Genomic DNA, 19,038 nt, shown 5'->3' with positions numbered 1-19,038 from the left:
GAACCAGCTCTTTCCCCCACATCTCATGGGTAGCGAGAACACTATTAGCCATGTGATCTGTGAGAGCAAACTCTGCAGCTACGAAGAAACCAGGAGACACTCATGAACCCGTTTCTCTGGGTTGGCAAAGATATGGTGGCACATTAACTAACAAGCATGTGAGCCTCACTCTGTCCTAAGCATATATTTGTTAGATTATAAGTACTAATTCCTGTGATCTCCTGATAGCCCCTTTCACAGATCAGCAAACTGAAGCACAAAGAGACATAGTAACTTGCCCAAGGCCACACAGCTAATAGCTGAAGGAGCCCAGATTCAAGGCCAGGCAATCTAGCTCTGGGGGCCACTTGCTCGGTCTCTGTGCCCTCCACCTGTCCTTCAGAGGAAAGAGCCGCATGGATTCTGTGCCCTGCTCTGCATTTGTCTCTCAGTGAGCCCTTGGGTGAGTTGCTTTACCTCCCCACTGGGGTTTCTTCCTCTTTAAACAGAATTGGACTCTCAGGTCTCTGAGCTATCTGTAAGCCCCTACGTGGCATGTGAAGTCATGCTGCTGCCCAGCTCCTGAGGATCTAGAAGGCTGCCTATCTGCTGCACACAGTCCCAGGAGACAGCCAGTCCTGACAAACTGCAACACTCAACCTAACCTCCCCTGGTGTGGCAGACTACGGATACCCCTCCCGCCAACAGGTAGGCTCTTAATGCTCTTCTCTTGAACTTGGGCTGGTCTTATTGACTAGCCTGATGAACAGAATCAGGTGGAAGCTCATTCTGAGACCTCTAGACCTGAGTCATAAGAAGCCCCATAGCTTACCCCACCCTCCCCCCCAACCGTGGACTCTCTGGGATGCTCGTTCTAGAAGCCAGTCATCACATAAGAGGGCTAACACCAACCCAAGGCTGCCATGCCGTGAGGAAGCCCAAGCTAGCTGTGTGAAGAGGCTGCATGGAGACAGATGCTGACCAGCCGCAGCTGCTCTGAGGGTCCCACTGCAGACGCCAGGCATGGGACTGAGGAATCTGTCTTGGACATACCAGCCTTAGCAGATGCAGGGAGAAGAACCAAGGAACCAGGCTGACACCAGAACTGAGAACCAGCTGTCGCGCTCAGATGAGCCAGCCTAGTTGGCCCCAGCCATTTCACGTCAGCACCAAGTGGAGTCGATCCTCTCTGCCATGCGTGCCCTGCCTGAAATCTTCATCCATGAAATCAAAAGCAGAATAAAGGAGTCATGCCATTGAATTGTCAGGCAGCTGCCAAGAGATAACTAGAGTACCAGAGGAGCAAACTGGGCCTTTGCCAGCTCCTGGTTATGGAACCAGGCACCCAAGGCGGTTCAGTAGTCACAGGAAAACAATATCCACATAATAAAACATACGTGTGTAGCCCATGGAGCTTGCTCCTACTACCATTGCTTCTAGTACAGTGGCGATGACAACTACTATCATTACTGATACTAATATTAATTAGCTATTATTAGTAAGTATCCAACATAGATAGAATTTCCTTGTATCTAGCTAACCAACCCATGGCTTTGATACTGTGGCAAGCTCACCCTACTGATGAGAGCATCATAGCTCTGAGTGGCTTGCCCAAGGTCATGCAGCTGGGATGTAGCAGAGTCTGAACTGAAATCAAGTGGTGTGAGTCCAGAGCCTGAACCCGTGGCTGCTCACCTGACTGTCTAGAGGTGACCATGGCTGAGCACCAAACTGGAAGCTGGTCAGGCCTTCTGTCACCTATTCTCCATTTTGTTCCTCCAAATTAGCGGGTTTTCACATAAATGGAAAAGCCAGAAGAAAAGCTTCTTGGCCCCAGGTGCCCCAGGGCAGGCCTGCCTGGTATTGCCACACCATGCTGTCTGGGGCCAATTACTGTGTGCTCCCTCATTCACTCGTTCATTGCAGAACATTAGCTGAGCTCCTACTATGAGCCATGCATTCATTCATTCATCCATTCATAAGTGTTAGCTGAACTCTTACTACAAGGCATCATTCATTCATTCATTCATTCATTCATTCATAAATATTAGCTGAGATGGGAACTGAGGAGCAGACCACTGATTGGGCAGATAGAGCCTGAGGAGAAATATGCAGCGTGAGGTGCTGGGGGGACAGACACAGGTAGGGAGAGGTCCCAGGTGAGGTCCATCTTACCTCCCTGTAACCCATTCATGACCAGAAGGCAGGGGCAAGAGATAAGAGTTCTCATAGTCAGGGTCAAAGGGGATCAATCAGATATGTACATTCAAGGTCTGAGGTGGGAAGTAAGGAGGAAGAAGGTGTCTCTCTCCTCCCCGGTCGCCCCCCCCCCAGGCCTCCCAGGATAGCAGGTGGGGGTGGACACTTTCCATTATACTCCATACTCTTCCATCACCTCTCATCTCCCACCCCTCTCCCCCTGCTCCACCAATCCCCTCTCTACCCCTGCCTGCTTCCACCCACCACTCTTCCGCCCCCTTCTCAGCACAGCACCTAGACAGGTGCAAGGCTGAAGGTGTGGGCCTGGTGCTTCCCTCATCTATCACAGCAGTGCCAAGCTCCCTGCGGGGATGCCTCAGCCAGCCTTCTGGCTGACAAACCGCAGCAAGTCTTATGTCCCTGATCTGTTTCGGGGGTGTGGTGACTGTCCAGAGTGTAGGACCCACAGAAGGTCATTAGGGCAGCCTCCCCTTGGACACTTCAGGCCCCACTCAGCCCAAGGAGAAAGGAGCCAGTGTCAGCTCCCCATTGAGGACATTCTGAGAGGGAAAGGGGCTTCTAGCTGCACCTGCCTCTGGGGTGTGAGCAGCTGCCCAGACGGCTGCACTGGGAGACCTCCTGGCTGGAGAAGACTGGGGCCTTCGGGTCTGGCCTGTCGCAGACAATTTCACAGCTGAGTGGATTGGAAGCCACTGGGGCTGCCTGTGGAGGGGAAACACTTCCAGAAGCTCTAGTCGGAGTGAGAAGGACACCATGCACCTCTGGACTCACCTTAGACTTCGCAGAAATGTTTGGACTGTTTCATTGCACTTTGTAATCTAGATGCCGGCACATAGCAAGCACTGGATGAACACTCAGCCCAGCAAAAACATCTGTGGCTGTCCCTCTTTGGTGCCACAGCTAAGGGGAAGAATGGCACTGGAGATGCCCCCATCCTTGGTGGGGAGAGTTTCCGTTGAACAAATGCACAAATGAGTGGAGAGCCCCTTGCTGCCTCAGTTTCTCCACCAGACCCACCACTGAACAAAAAGCTTTTTCAACCTTTTGGTGACAAACCTTTTGATGATGCCCGGCAATGCACCCATCTGTGATGAAAATCGAGTTTGAAAAAACAAGGAGGCGGACCTTCTGAGGGCACGAACCCATTGATAAACGGGGGCGCTGACCCCCTTTCTGGAACCATCCTCACTAACGGCCTTCTGGCCTCCGAATGCAACCACCTGCTTTGAGACCTGCTGCTCTGTTGGGCTATCTTGGCCCTGGCTTCCTCTCAGGCTGAAAAAGCCTCCTACCTAGTTTCCATAAGGAAATCTTTGTAGCAGTCCCAGTGGAAAAGTCAAAAGTTTGACTTGAAAAAAGGAGCTACTTCAAAAGCATTGTCAGACCGAGGTGAGGGTTCCTTTAAAATGCATAAATTACAGGGGGCGTCCATTAATCAATCTATATGTGGCCCCATGCGGGAGCTCTGGGTGGGGGTGCCGCAGGGACACTCGGGGACACATCCAGGGGAGGCGAAGCACATAAAACACACGCTGAATAAAAGAGTAAATTAATGTGTTTATAACTTACTGCCTGGACTGTGTGCATGCGTGTGTGTGTGTGTGTGTGTGTGTGTGTGTAGAAAAATGAAAGAAAAATGTAGAGTTTTTTCAATAATAAAAAGGGAGTTGCACTGCGGGGCCCCTACAGCTTGTGAAAAATTAAACTCGACGGATTCAAACTGTCCTATTTCCACTTCAAAAGAGATGAGGCACTGAGCTCTTCCCAACTTGTCTTCAAACGCCCAGCACCCTAGAAAGTTTCTTTAAAAAAATAAAGGCTCCTGTTCCCCCAAGCACTGTACCGGTTACTGTACCCACCGTCTCTTCCTCTTCTAATTATACCCCTGTGAGTCTATTAATCAACTGGTAAATTATTTAGAGAGCCGCGCGCTGTCTTGAGCTGGTACAAACACGCCGCGTGCAAAGCCCTGCTGCAGCCGGGCAGAGGTCCCTGGGGTCCCGCCTCCGCCTCCGCTGCAAGGCTGCGTGCAGCTCGCCCAGGCTGCACCGAGCAAAACAAGCAATCCCGTTCCGCTTACCTCCTCAGACGGGAAGATTTACTTTGTCTTTCAACTCAGCAACTCCTTGCAAGTTTTTAACAAAAGAGAAAAGCTGGTCTATTGTCAGATCTTTAGTGTGCATTTAGTGCTGAGAATATTAATTCCCCCTAAAAAGGGCAGCAGTTCGGTGGAGCTCTGATCCCCCGCCCCTGGGAGGCGGGCTCGCCGAAGGCTCTGGAAACACTCATAATCATGCCAATTTGGGGCTGGTTTGGCTGGTGTGTGTTACGAGGGCTGCATTTGCTGTGGCGAGGGCTCGTCACCAGAAAGAGTGCAAATGAGCCTCGGATCGCCCCCAAATCTCGCGCCTCTGCTCGGTTAGATCAGGCCAGAAGGGACCTCCTCCAGACAGCAGTGTTTTGGAAAGAGGAGGGAGTGCAAGAGGGGACAGAAGGAACACTCGCTAATGATCTGTCTTCCACGTTGCCCTACCGCTGCATCAGCACTGACGATCTTAGGGGAAAGTTATTACACCAATTAAACAGCTGTTTCTCACCTGGAGTCAGTGTGTGCCTGGCGTGTGCACCAGGGAGTTTGGGCCTTCTGGTCATTGAACTACCTTAGCTGCCGGGGGTGCTGGCAGGGCAGGTTGGTGATGAAGGTGACGGGACTTAGGAGCCCACTGTAATTTGACCAACAGGCGGGCCGGCAGGTGTTGGAAGGCACGGTTCTCTGTGCTTCTCCTGGAGAGCCTCCTAGAGGTGCCTCAAATGCCACTGCTGGGGATGTGCCTGGTCCCCTGACCTGACAATCCCAACATGTTCTGAGGGCCACATGGTCAGATCAAGGCGAACATTTCATGCTCTCAGGGCAAAGAGTGACACCAACAAAGACAAGATAGGCCTTTGGCTATTTTTAATACCTTCCCTGGGTAGCTGTTCTTTAGAGAAAGCCCAAGCAATGTTGGAGAAAGGAAACAATTATCAGAGCTGGGATAGAAGGCAGCACTTCTGAACCAAAGAGATGGTTGCATACCACTAATCAGACCCAGGAAGGAGACCTCTGGAAGGAGGTTGTATCTATCGCCACCAGCCTCTAGATCATGAGTTCTGGCTGGAATACCCAAGGGAACGGATAAGACTAAAGCAGTGCAGACTTCTTGCTGATGGCATGAGTTGAGGCCGGTGAGGAAGGCTGGTTTTCACATTTAAGTGAGAACTGGAGAACCAGACATCTCAATGGGGAAACAAGTGCTTTCCTTGTGACATTCCAGACCTCCAGAATTAAGAAATCCCACCTGCCACAAGACCCTTTGGTAGGAAGGAAGCCCCAGGGAAGGAGCTGAGCCCCTCATTTGGAGGTGGTGACCACTGTGAGTTGCTGCTGATTTAGGCAGAGTTGAGATCTCGTGGCTCCTTCGCCTGATGTTGGCGAGAAAAAGAACAACACATGTTGGCATTGTGCGAACTGGATGAGGAATCCATCAGCACTAATCATCTCATTTTAAATGGTATGTAAACAGCTGAGAAATGATTTTTCCAAACACCCAGAATAGTTTTTCCCTGCTTCATACCCATGTAGAAGTGACAGGAGCTTCCTGGCAGCTAAGCCTGCATGACTTAAGGCCCAGCCCCGTGTGTCGTGTACAGCCTGTAATGGAGGTTGCCTGCATAAAGAACACGGTGCACAGAACCCTGGGGAATAAATTTGTTCTGTTCGCTGCAGCTAGAGTAAGGATAAGTTTAGGAGGTCAGACCTATATATTTCAAAGTCCGGGACATAGAGTGTGCATCTCCCCAACCCTCTGTCCACAGTGAGGTTGCCAAGAGCCTAGGATCGAGAGATTTAGGACAGGCTGTGACGGGCCCTGGAGCCTTCTGCCCAGTAAATGTGGAAAGATGGGAAAACAACAGTTATTAATTTTGCCACTGATTCCAAAGAAGGAGGTGTTGGCAGCACCTGTGAGGACGGAGGAGAACATAACTGAGCCTGCAGAGGTCACAACTGGGACATAACATCCTGAGGCCCCGCGGTGGGTACTAAGAGGATAAGAGGAAGTGGCTCTGTGGGGGGAAAGATGACATCTGGATCTATTCTGCTGCGCTGGCAACAGTGGTGACGGTGACCGTGAGGGTGGCCGAGATGCACCACCATCGCAAAGCTGCCCGTCTCTGGGGCTTGCAGCTCCAAGGTGAGTGGAGAGAGGGCAAGAGCCTGTGATGGCAGGGGTCCCAGTGAGGGCCAGGCTGGAGGGCTGGCAAGCAGGCCAGCAGCCAGGAACACAGGGCAGAGTCCCCAGTGTGGGAGGTCTGGTCCCCAGAAGGGCCCTGCCCAGTATGAGGGGTTCAGATGAGGCAGATTTCTACACTGAGGTGGCTATATGGCAGGATGCTCTGGTGGGGACATCTGCCACTTCTGCCCCAGGGTGTTGGGGCCTCTGGGCCCTGACAAGAATCTCCGTCCTTTAGTCAAGCTCCCTGACCCTTCTGGACTTCACATGTAAAAATACATGCAGGAGAGTGGCCAGGCTCCCCTGTGTTCCCAGGAATGCTACTGGCACTCAGGGCACAGATATTTGAAACTCATCTAGGCTTGTGAAGATGGGAATCTGACAGGCCTCAACAGGCCCCCAAGAGCAACAGAGGATCATCACTATCGAGTTCTGCTGGAATTCTGCCAATGGGGTGCCTTGTTGCTCTCAGTATGGAGGGGGCACCTTCCAAGCCCAGGGCAGCATCTGGGGGAGGACATCTGCTCCCCTGCCCTTTGCCTCACTCTTCCCCAGAGACGAGAGTCATTGGTTGGGCTGGCCCTTTCCCTCTGGCTCGCATCCTCCAGCTGGCTGGCCCTCGCCCCCAGTAGGGTGGGCTGCCCTGCCTGCTCCTGCTTCTGCTCACTCAGGGCTCCTCCTGAGGAAGGTCTGAGGCTGGTCTCCCCATCCCCACCATCAGGGTGTGGACACTTAGCAGGAGGAAGTGTCTCTACTGGTTCATCCCCAGGCCTGGACTGGGAAGCCACATCAAGAGGCCCAAGTGTGCCCTCATAGCACTGCCATATGTCCATCCGATGCCCCCAGAGAATTCTGGGTCTGCCTCCCTCTGGGCTCAGCACTCTGGGGTGTGGGGAGGTGACCTGCTCCTGAGGCCCAGGTGGGGGATCTGCCAACCCCAGTGATTCACAGATAAGCAAGGCCGTGGTGGGCTAAGCAGAGCCTCTGTGTTCAGTCTGACCTTCCCTTCAAAACCGAGTTTGGTTAGCATCATTTACATTTTCTTCCCGTTTCAGCTGGGTGGCAAAGTGGGGCCCCCGCCAGACTTGGGTGGCTCTGGTGTTCCTCCTGAGTGGGCCCAGCACTGGGGCTGTCTCAGCAGCTTCCCTACAGCCCATAATGAGACCCTGATAGTGGCTATGAATGTAAATGCACTCTTTGCTATCCCTGCGAGATCGGGATTAGTGAAACGACAGAATTTATTGCTTCTGTTAGGAAGATACAGTAATGGCTGCTGTTGTGTCTTTAATTCTATAGGAAGTACAGAAGCACAGAGCTGCAAAGCCAAGTAAGCAACAGGGTGCAGAGGAGACAATGGAGAGCAGAGTCCAGCCTTACAGGGACCCGTGCCCCCCATCTCCTTTGTAGTCACCAAAAAACCCAAGGCAAAACCCAATCTGCCTCTTGCCCACCACTGGAAAGACCCCAGGGTTTATTACCCCAGCGGTCGGGGAGCGAGGGATCTGAAGGTACTCCAGTGCTGATTGTGGGGACAGAGGAAGGGCATCTGGGAACCAGAGTGGGTGACGAAGCAGACTCTCTCCAGAGCCTCCAGAGGGAGCACAGCCATACCTGGAACCCACAGCTCAGGTCCCGGACCTCTGACCTCCAGAGCTGCCAGGAAACAAATGGCTGTTGTTTGAAACCACTAAGCTTGTTTCAGCAGCAACAGTAAACAAGTCAGTCAGCTGTATGCGGAGAGATGGCGGGGACACAGAGGAGGACACCAGCCAGCACAACAGCTCTCTCCTGACCTGGGCACGACCCACCCTCCCACATCAGGGGTGTTCGCAAGCCTGTGCAGGTATAAGGGGGACCCGATACAGTGTTTTTGAGGGAGTGCAAATTTGGAAACCACCTAAATGCTGACCTTTGGTAACCCTTTATTTGGAAAAAAAAAAAAAGTCAAAAGGACAGAAAAGTTGCAAGAAGCATCAGAGCTCCTTGCCCAAGATCTGCCGATCGTGAGTGCAGCCTTATCTGGTGGGTCACGGTCCTTCTCTCCAAACCACCACTTGCTAGTTAGTGGGGAGTTAAACTGCCCTCCAGTCCAGGCAGGGGACTATTTTGCAGTAAAATTTAGAATGGTATAAATCTGTGAACTTATTACACTCACCCACTTACTCCACAAACATTCTTCAGGATGCTAAGAACGAGCGGCACCCACACCCATCCCTGCAGAGGGGCATTACGGGAGGGAGACTGCTCAGTGAGCTCAGGCACCATGCCGGCCTGCTGCAGGCCCCAAGACTCCCCCACTGCATGCCTGCCGGCCACCAGGTACACACACCATGTCCTGTCCCCACGGGAACCCTGCAACCTGGGGACTCCCGTCCACATCTCACCACTGAGAGGCCTCAGGCTCTGACCAGGGCTGAGCAGCTCACGGGAGCGGCTCTGAGATCTGAACCAGACAGGGAGGCACCAGAGCTCACCCTGGAGCTTCCTGCTTCCACGGCACTTGATTAATACCCCAGTGATGGAGGAATGAATAGACTCACGTGTCGCCTTCTACACAGATCACTGTGTCTAAAGGATCTGACCCCACCTCCCCTGAACCTCACCCTGGGGGCCTGGAGCATCTTAAAGGGGGCTTGGGAGAACCAAGCCAGGACATGGTCCCAGGGGGCCTTGGGCTGATGGCTCAGGAGCAAGCTGCCTGTTCTCATGTGTGTCCCTCAACTTGCTCCATCCAGAAGATGGAAGGAGAAGATAAGGAGCGCTCTGCCAAGGGGGTGTCCTGGTCAAGGCACGTACCCTCTCTACAGAGGGTGCTTTTGTTCTGGGTTTTCTTTACAAGACACCATCACATCAGACTTAGTGATGTCCAGAGGAGCTACAGCACTTGGTGAGGAAAGGAGGATGTGGGGGTGTGGAATGCACTGCCCCGGGGAGGAAACACCTGGTCCAGAGGAGCTCAGATGTGAACTGGCTGTGCAGCCTCAGCAGCTTGGCCCCTTCTCTGAGCCTCATTTATGGGCTTAGGAAATTGAACTAGAATGATCTCAAAGGCACCCCTCCTGGGGGTTGACAGAGAACGCTTTCAGATGGTAGATCACAGAGGGGGCTGGAAAGAAGGTGTGGCCCAGCCTCCCTGCTCAAAACCCCTGAGGACCAATGGCCAGTCATCTCTTGTATCTGGAAAGCTGTCTGAACCTTCTGGGTTTGGACTTTGATTAAATCAGAATATTTACCCACAGTATTTTTGTATGCCCAATATGAAGGATGTGGGCAGCTCCATGGCCTCTCATGGCTCTCAATTTAAATGTTATCAGTTATGAAAAGCATACACTCTCGAGAAACAGAAACATGCCAAATCTCCAGGAATAACACCTCCTATCAACACCCCACCCCCTCCCAGCTCAGGACGGGGCTGGAAGCCAAGGGGCCCTGCTGGGGAGCAAATGCAGAGCCTCTGCTGACAGGAAAGCCCAATTTCCATTTCCCAGCCAAGGTTTCCAGGCTGAGCCCCACCCCCTGGTGCTTGGTGACCCCCGTATAGAGCCATCTGCCCCCCTAGCCTGCAAGGCTGTGGCAGTTGAGGATTGTGTGGCCTACCTGCCATCTCCTTCTGAAAATAGGGCTGGATGAGCTCGCCAAATTTTGACTCGCCTGCTACAGCCTCTTTCAACAGTTGCCCACAGTGGACTGGGGGAGAGAGGAACAGAAAGACACCCATTAAATTTTAAACAGAAGAAGGAACCAGAAAAAAAGAAGCGCTAGTGCTGCCTGCTGGAGGGAAAAAAGGTCACTGAAAAAAATATAAAAGGGTTTTTCTGAGTGTGGGTGTGTGTCCAAGTGAAAGCAAATATCAAAAAGGACCTGGGGAATAGAAAAGAAGCTGAGGAGGAAAGTGCGAAATGAAAAGGAATGCATTCGGTAGAGAATGGATTAAAAATGGACGGTGCAAGGAGGACACTGATGAGATGTGCCACCAGAGGAGCACCTGCAAGGCCTCGCTCAGGCCCAGAACCCCGACAACAGCTCTGGCCAGGGCTGAGGAATGATGCCTGGTGTTGGGGGGGTTGGACAGGGGAGCCACCTGTTTGCCTGTTGCTTGTGTCCACACGGTTGTTGCACAGAAGAGGCCGGACTGTTGCACAGTCCTTGCTGTGGCCCAGGTGTTTCCATGGGACACCAGCTATGTTTACATGAGGGATGGACATGTTCATAACTAAGGCAGCTTGCTGGGGTTGCCTGACCAGTAGCTACTAACCCTCTTCAGATGTATGGCCCGTGCAGGCAGGAGCCATTCTATCATGAGCTCCATCATGTCTCTAGACCCCAGCCATGGCCACCACACAGGTGCTGGTGAGTTAGCAAGCCCTGAACAAATCCAGGCCACACTTTCCTTGGCTATGAGCCCCTAGGAGCCTAAGATGGAAGGTTTGGCTATGTCTTCATGAGGGACTGACTACACAGTCTTGCTAGTCTTCACTTTAAGACCAAGGGGTTTTCTTCATATATTAAAGAAACCAAAAACCACTCCTAAAAGTAAGTGGAAAAAGTGAATGTTTAAGACAACAACCATCACCAAAGACTTATCCCTCAGGGACCTTGTGCTTCACTCACTGTTTGAAGGACAGCAGTGATCATAGCAGTGCAACTCACTAAGGGAACATGGGTGATGATGAAAGCTGATAGTGACGAGACCTTTCCACATGCCTAGCACCGTGCTCAGTGTGCAAAGAGGTGGAGCACCTGTCCCAGGTCACAGAACAACAAGGTGGTCAATCTGGAATTCAAACCCAGGTCTGTGTGACATCAAACCCACACTTAACTTCCAGCTCTGGCCAGGAAGGAGCAAGAGATGTTATATGTGCCTTCTGTCATAAAAACCCATAAAACTGACCAAAATATGTGAAACAACTCTCTTCAGGCATTGGAACACTGACAGCACTGGGCTCTGACCCTTGGGTGTAGGGAGGCACCCAAAGTGCCTTATAGACTTCCATCTATAAGCACTTTTCCAACCACAGCACAGCACAGGATAAGGAGAGCCAAACTCAGGAAACAAAGACTGGATTGAGAGCTGGTATTTGGGGAACAAGGTGATGGAGAGAAGGGAGTTGTGCAGAGAAGTGGTTTCAGAAATCCTCATGGGGACTCCCTGGGGTCTTTGGTCAATGCAAAGCTGTGCACATGCACATGGTGGGTGAGATCCCCTTCCCCCAGGCCTGGCAGAGATAAAGCTACCAGGAAACTGTGAGCTAAGGGAGGGGCACACAGTGCAGGGAGACACTGGCACTCTGACAGCCAGAGTGAGAGGTGGTGCCAGTTGCCCAGTCAGCGGAGACTCTGAGTATGCGGGCACATAAACCTGAGAGAGGACATATACTCTGGTCCCACCTGAATAAACACTAAAAGTCAGGCTCCCTGCATCAAGTTGATCTTGCAGCAAATTAACTGCCTGTTAGACCTCAACTCTTAACTCAGTATTCTTAAAGCAGAACCACACAATCCAGATTCCCAGCCATGTGAGATCCACAATGTCTAGTATATAATAAAAAACTACTTGAGATGCAAAAATCAATCAACCACCCACTCAATCAGGAAAGTGTGACTCCTATAAAGAGAGAAAACAGGCTACAGAATCAGATCAAGAGATGACATGGATGTCAGAGAAAGTACGTAAGAACAATACAACAGCTATTATAAATATATTTAAAACTGTTAAGGAAAAGATAGTCAAAATGAGTGAACAGTTGGGGAATCTTAGCAGAGAAATGGGAACCAGATGCAAATTCTAGAACTGGAAAATATACTATCTTAAATGGAAAACATCATTGGATAGGCTGCAATCTGTGAATCTGGAGACAAGAAAACAGTACAGAGAAAGTATCCAAACTGAAACAAAGAGAAGTTAAAGGGAGTCCTGGAAAGAAAGAATTAGACCCTTAGTGACTTGATGGACAGTATTGGCTAATCTCACATATGTGTAATCAGAGTTGCAGAAAGGAGGGAGAAGGAGAAGGAAGGAAAGAGGGAGAGAGAAGTGGGGAGAGAGGGAGGAGGGGGAGGGAGGGAGAGGGAGGAGGGGAGGAAGGGGGAGGAGGGACAGAGAGGCAGAAAAAATATTTGAGGAAATAATGGCAAGAGAATTTCAAAAACTGAAGAAAAACATTTCAAAACGTCATGAAAAATGTCAATCCACAGATCCGAGAATCTCTGAGACCCAAGCAGAATAAACACAAAGTAAACCCCACCTTGATACAACTTCATAGTTAAATTTCTGAAAACTAAAGACAAAGAGAAAATATTGAAAGCAGCTGGGTGGGGGAGATGCTTTATATGTAGGGGAACAAGGATAAAAATAATCTCTGAATTCTCATCAGAAGCAACGCAAGCTGTAAGACAATGGGATGACATGTTTAAAGCGCTAAGAGGAAAACACCTGTCAACATAGATTTTTATGTGCAGCAGAAGCGTCCTTCAAGAATGGAGGTGGAATAAAGACATTTTCAGACAGATGAAAGCAGAATTTGTTGCCAGCAGACCTGCACAACAAGAAATGTTAAAGGAAGTTCTTTAAGCAGAAAGAGTACGGTACAGATGGAAATGTAGATCCAAACAAACAAATGTTGATGTGTGTGGGTACATAACAGAGCCTTTCCCCTGCACTTCACGTAAAAAACCAAATGACTGGGACACCTGGGTGGCTCAGAGGTTGAGCAGTTGAGTGTCTGCCTTCAGCTCATGGCGTGACCCTGGGTCCCGGGGTTGAGTCCCACATTGGGCTCCCTGTGAGAAGCCTGCTTCTCCCTCTACCCGAGGCTCTGCCTCTCTCTCTGTGTCTTTCATGAATAAATAAATCAATAAAATCTTTTTTAAAAGAACCAAATGACTAAGGCAAAAATAGTTACAATATACTGCAGAGTTGATAGCACATAGAGAAATAAAATGTATGAAAAAAAAAAAAGAAATGAAATGTATGACCGAAGATAGCACATGGGAGAGAGTGAGGGAAATGGAAAGATGCCTGTTGTGGGTCCTCGTGTTATAGTATTAAGTCAGGGCACACTGTGAGAAATAAATGATGCCATATGACCCCTAGAGCAGCTACTAACAGAACAAAGCAGAAAGACACAGCTTAAAAGGCAATGGGGGAAATGAAATGCATTACTAAATGACATTTAGTTAATCCAACAGTTGGCCAGAAAGGAGAAATAAAGATAAGGGGACAGAAGACAAAAAACCAGGATGGTAGCCTTGAAACCTACTAAAAACTACTCAAAATGGAGATGTACTAAAGACTTTCATGAAAAGGCAGAAAATGCCCAGACTGGATTTTAATTTTTTTTTAATTTTTATTTATTTATGATAGTCACAGAGAGAGAGAGAGGCAGAGACACAGGCAGAGGGAGAAGCAGGCTCCATGCACCGGAAGCCCGATGTGGGATTCGATCCAGGGTCTCCAGGATCGCGCCCTGGGCCAAAGTCAGGCGCCAAACCGCTGCACCACCCAGGGATCCCCCGACTGGATTTTAAGAAAGCGAGACCCAATTGTATGTTGGGTACAAGACACATACTTAGGATCTAAGACACAGATCATCTAAAAAGAAAGAAGACAGAATATATCCCATACAGACACCAATCACAGGAGAGCTGGAGGGGCTCCGTTACTATCAGGCAAAGTACACTTCCGGGAAGAGTCTTCCTGGAAAGACAGCGAACCATTTCCTAATGAGAAAGGGGTCATTTCATCAAGAAGACACAGCAGTCCTCAGTGTCTGTGCTCCCAGGAACACTGCTTCAAATGACATACAGCAGAGGGTGGCAGAGCAGTAGACTCACCCACAATCAGAGCTGGAGATTTTAATGTCTTGGTAATAGATAATAGTAGTGAGAAATCATGAAGGACGCAGAAGATCTGAACAGCATCAAACATTTTACCCTAACTGACATGTGTGTAGCATTATGTCCACCAATGCCAGAATACATGTTCTTTATGCTGAGCCATAAAAAAGTAACAATAAATTTCAAAGGACTGAAATCATATAAGGTATGTTCTCTGAGCACAGTAGAATTAGAAATCAATACTCTTCCCCCAAATCTAGAAAATTCTCAAATAATTTGGAAATTTAGCAGGGTCATGAGATCAAGCCCCGAGTCAGGCTCTGCGCTCAGTGTCGAGTCTGCTTGAGATTCTCTTTCCCTCTGTCCCCCCCTGCTTGTGCATGCTCTCTTTCTAATAAATAAATACATCTAAAAAAAAAAAAGAAACCACAAGGCAGATAAGAAAATATTTTGAGCTGAATGATAAAACACAACACATTAAAATTTTGTGAGATGCAGCTAAAGAGGTATTTAGAGGAAAATGTGTAGTGTTCAGGGCTTATACTGGGAAAGAGTGGTTTAACACTCCTGCTTACAACAACCTCACTTCACAATGTCCTATGAAAAAAACAACGTAACCGCCTCCTCTCTCCTAACAGCTCCCGGCACCAAGGCTCTGAACACAGTAAGACCTGGAACTACGTTGGATAAGCTCATCTTACCTTGTTCACACCCCCTGCCCCAGCCCAGCCGTGTACCTGGATCCTTATGCTTCTCTCTGATTCTTTCTATACCATCCCTCTACTGTGTATAGCAGTCACTCAATGGGGATGATTATATGTATTTTTTATTTTAATTTAAAAAAATTTTTACGTAATCTCTACAACTAATGTGGGGCTCAAACTCACAACTCTGAGATCAAGAGTCACATGCACTACCAACTGGGCCAGCCAGCTGCCCCTATGATTATGTTATTTTAATAAAACTTTCATGGTTGTCTCTGGTTAGAAAATTCATGCTCATAGCAAAAAAAAAATCCAAATTGTATAATATGCCACTGTACAGGGACAGCCAGTTTGATGTGTGGATGTTCCTTCAGATGTTCTCTGAGTGTACATGAAGACACTTTTTAAACAAAAATGAGATCATCCCCTGAACACTGTTGAATGACTAGCTCTCTACCTCCTCCCACATTAAACAAGAGATCACGGACATTGAGTCACTTTGCAGGTCTCTTTTTAATAGCTGCCTCCTCATTTTAAGTAATAATTACATACTAGCACTAATTTGCTCTAGTATACGGGGTTCTCACAGCTTACTTAACTATGCCTCTTATTAAGTCAGTTCGGGTTGCCTCTACTTTCATGATGCACTCTCTTGTTCAGGGTCTGAGTGTCAGTAGAATAAAATCCAGAGTGAGGGATGCCTGGGCAGCTCAGTGGTTGAGTGTCTGCCTTTGGCTCAGGTTGTGGTCCCAGGATCGAGTCCCGCATCAGGCTCCCTGCAGGAAGCCTGCTTTTCCCTCTGCCTGTGTCTCTGCCTCTCTCTCTCTCTCATGAATCAATCTATCAATCTTTTATTTTTTAAAAAGATTTTATTAACTTATTCATGAGAGACACACACACACACACACACACAGAGAGAGAGAGAGAGAGAGAGAGAGAGAGAGAGAGAGAGGTAGAGACTCAGGCAGAGGGAGAAGCAGGCTCCATGCAGGGAGCCTGATGCAGGACTTGATCCCGGAACTCCAGGATCACGCCGTGGGCGGAAGGCAGGTGCCAAACCACTGAACCACCCAGGGATCCCCTCAATCTTTTAAAAAAAAATCCACAGAGTGACATCCACTGGGCCTGAGGATTTGCAGGGTTCACAGTCAACCAATGGTGCCTTTGTCTTTCAAAAAGTTGTGCCTTTTTATATTCTCACCAATTGTAAACAAATCTTCTAATCAGTCTTTTTGGTGTGAATATTGGGGTGCTTGCTTATTTGGAGCTGTTTTCCCACAACTGAATGATCCATAAATGGGGAGATGAGAGCCAAGCCAAGGAGTGGCCATGGGGGAGCAGGCAGTCCTGGAAGCTCTGGGTACAGACAGGCCTCTGCAGAGAAACCGCCGTGGACAGTGCCATGCTTGGCTCTGCCAATTGGAAGTCCCACAGGTTGGTGTACTGAATTCTTGTGATTTTTTGTACTTCTCAAGAATGCATTTGAGAAATGTGAAGTTTCCTTCTTTCTTTTTTTTTTTTAAGATTTTATTTATTTTTTTGAGAGAGAGAGAGAGAGAGAGCACAAGCCAGGGAAAGGGACAGAGGGAGAAGGAGAAGTGGACTATCCGCTGAGCAGGGAGCCCAACATGGGGATCCATCCCCGGACCCTGGGATCATGACCTGAGCCGAAGGCGACGTTTCACCCACTGAACCACCCAGGCACCCACTATGAACTTTCTGAGCTCAATTACCAGGAAAAAAAAGCCCCCCAGTGGCTCTTCAGCTACAAAGCAGAAACCATGTTGAGCTTTCTTATTTTCATTTCTGGAAGAAATCTAGGCATATAATTTCATTTCTCGTGACTGGTACTCAGAAAACAACATAAACTTAAAAATGCTTTTCTTGAGTGCTTGTATGAACAAAACACAACACAGTGATTGTGATTAAAATAAGGCCGTGTGCTGTGTTAAGGTATTGTGTGGAGGCTTTTAGGGGCACCCTCCACTCCTGCTCCTCCTATGGCCAGACTTCCTGCCCTTGGTGCCACAGCCCCCTCCATAAACATGTGGGTGCAGCCGCAAGCAGTCTGGGGCTCACTCCTCCCACAGGAGCCACTACCAGAGCTGCAAAGTCTGCCTTATAAAACTTCAAGAGGTAAAACCAAAAGAAGGAATTACCTAAATAATGCAGTTAATCAACAACAACAACAAACCATCCATACAAGCAAAAGCATTTTTCATCCTGAGGCCTTGAGATTATTTCTCCATACTAATCGAATCAGAGTCCTACTATTTAGTATTTTTACAAGACTATTAGTGAGATTATGACTATTTTTCTTTACTAATCAGAATAATTGCTCAGTTCCCTAGCTTTATTTCATGGGTATGATTTTTGTTACTGATTCCTGACTAGTCTGTCCATCACTCTGGGATTTTATATTGGAGGAGGCCCATCTGAAAAGCATTCTTTTTTCAAAGCGTGATCCTTCTAGGGTGGTACATATATATCTGTGCATGTTTGTACATGCATATATTTGTATGGTGTATCTGCAGAATTTGGAGGTATATATATGCATATTTTTATATTTGGGGTGCAGGGATCTTTTTTTCCTCATAACCAGAGGTAACTGAGGCTTGTGGAGCATTCACTGGAAGTTATGTCGGTGGTGACATGGTGACAGCAGTTCTTGTGCTCCCTGCAGCCGCCCTGTGTGTCTGCTCTGACTCTTCCTCTTTTCTGGCTTCATCTTCCTGAAGGCGGCTGGCTCCTGAGACTGCCTGGGACCACCTCAGGACAGGCCTGGAGAAACTGATTTCAATCTTTTCTCTCCTCCTGGTAAAATATTTATTGAAACTACACGAGCAAGAAGTCTACGTCTGGTTCAGAAACTGTTTGCCTGTGAAAACATTGACCTGGGTTCGGGGAGCCAAATGGGACTGGAGAAAATAAATCAACAGCAGCTCCAGATTATACAAGGGCTGTGGCTTCCAGGGAGGCCACGGGGGCTGGAGGAAGTGTCCCTGGTGCAAAGCACAAAATAGCCACTGCTCCGAAGGCTAGAACGAACAATGACTGGAAAATGTGCTGGCTCTTGGGGCTGCGGACACCTTTTTATTGGTTAATGCTTTTATTGGCCATATTCTTTGTGAGGAACAAAAACCATCCCTGTAAAGATGGAATATCTGAAGGCTGTTGACAGCAGAGAGCGAGAAAGAGAAGCGATTTTGCTCCTCACCACCCTCATAAGGCCAGAAAGCTCAGGAAGACAGTGGGCGGGAGAAGGCTCTGGAAACAGCATGGCCAGGGTACTCACCGTTGACGAGGCCGTACTTCTGGGCCAGGAGGGCAGCCTGCAGACTCTTCCCACTGCCCATGGGCCCGAAAAGCAGCACCCGTGGGGTGAATGGGGCATTTGATCGATGGTTGGTTTGGACATAGGTCAGAGCTGGAAAGAGAGGATATGAGGATAGTAAACTCAGATCATAAAGAAAGGAAACTAGCTTACAGAACCGGTATGCGAGCTCTTTGAACAGCAGGGATTCTTTCTCTCATTTACAGCTCCAGGAAACCCTCCGTGTGGCTGCTAGTGGCCACGGGGTGAGGCTACAGGGAAGGGGAAAGATTTCTGCTTCAGGCCTAGGCACGAAGATAGAGGGGGCAGTGGATCCACAGAAGCCACTCTCTGAGCCTGTCCACCCTACAGTTCCTCTAGGACACCTGCCTTTCCCTCCTGGTTGAAGGGGGGCTGGATGTGCTGCTGGGGTGAACTGGTGTCCTGGTCCCAGGACACAGGACACATACTTGATGGGTTGGGATGTTTCCAAACTGAATCTGGGCTGAGCCTCCAGCCTGAATGAAGCCTAGGACCAGGCCAGTCTCCCAGTGTCAGATGTAGACTTTGATTTATAAATGCATCAGGCCTTGCACATGGGGACTTCTAAAGGACTCAGGAATTGGTAGAGAATAATTTCAGCTGTGCTCCAGTGACACCAACTTTGTTTGGAGTCTCCAAAGAGGCAGTGATCAAATAGGTCCCATGAGTAGGC

General features: G+C 49.0%; 1 protein-coding gene across 1 annotated transcript in view; it reads right to left on the bottom strand.

The window, feature by feature from the left end:
* AK8 (adenylate kinase 8) overlaps nucleotides 1–19,038 on the bottom strand; it is a 128,054-nt gene that overhangs the window by 59,433 nt on the left and 49,583 nt on the right. The window contains exons 9-10 of the mRNA XM_055331272.1: nucleotides 18,306–18,437; nucleotides 10,068–10,157 (exon numbers count right to left, since the gene is read on the bottom strand). Of these exons, the coding sequence (XP_055187247.1) occupies nucleotides 10,068–10,157; nucleotides 18,306–18,437 (222 nt within the window). The remainder of the gene's footprint in view (nucleotides 1–10,067; nucleotides 10,158–18,305; nucleotides 18,438–19,038) is intronic.

This window comes from Nyctereutes procyonoides, unplaced genomic scaffold (genome assembly GCF_905146905.1).
Source record: "Nyctereutes procyonoides isolate TBG_1078 unplaced genomic scaffold, NYPRO_anot_genome, whole genome shotgun sequence".
NCBI lineage: Eukaryota > Metazoa > Chordata > Mammalia > Carnivora > Canidae > Nyctereutes > Nyctereutes procyonoides.
Note: the sequence above shows the minus strand (reverse complement) of the source record. Positions and strands in the feature narration are given on the sequence as shown.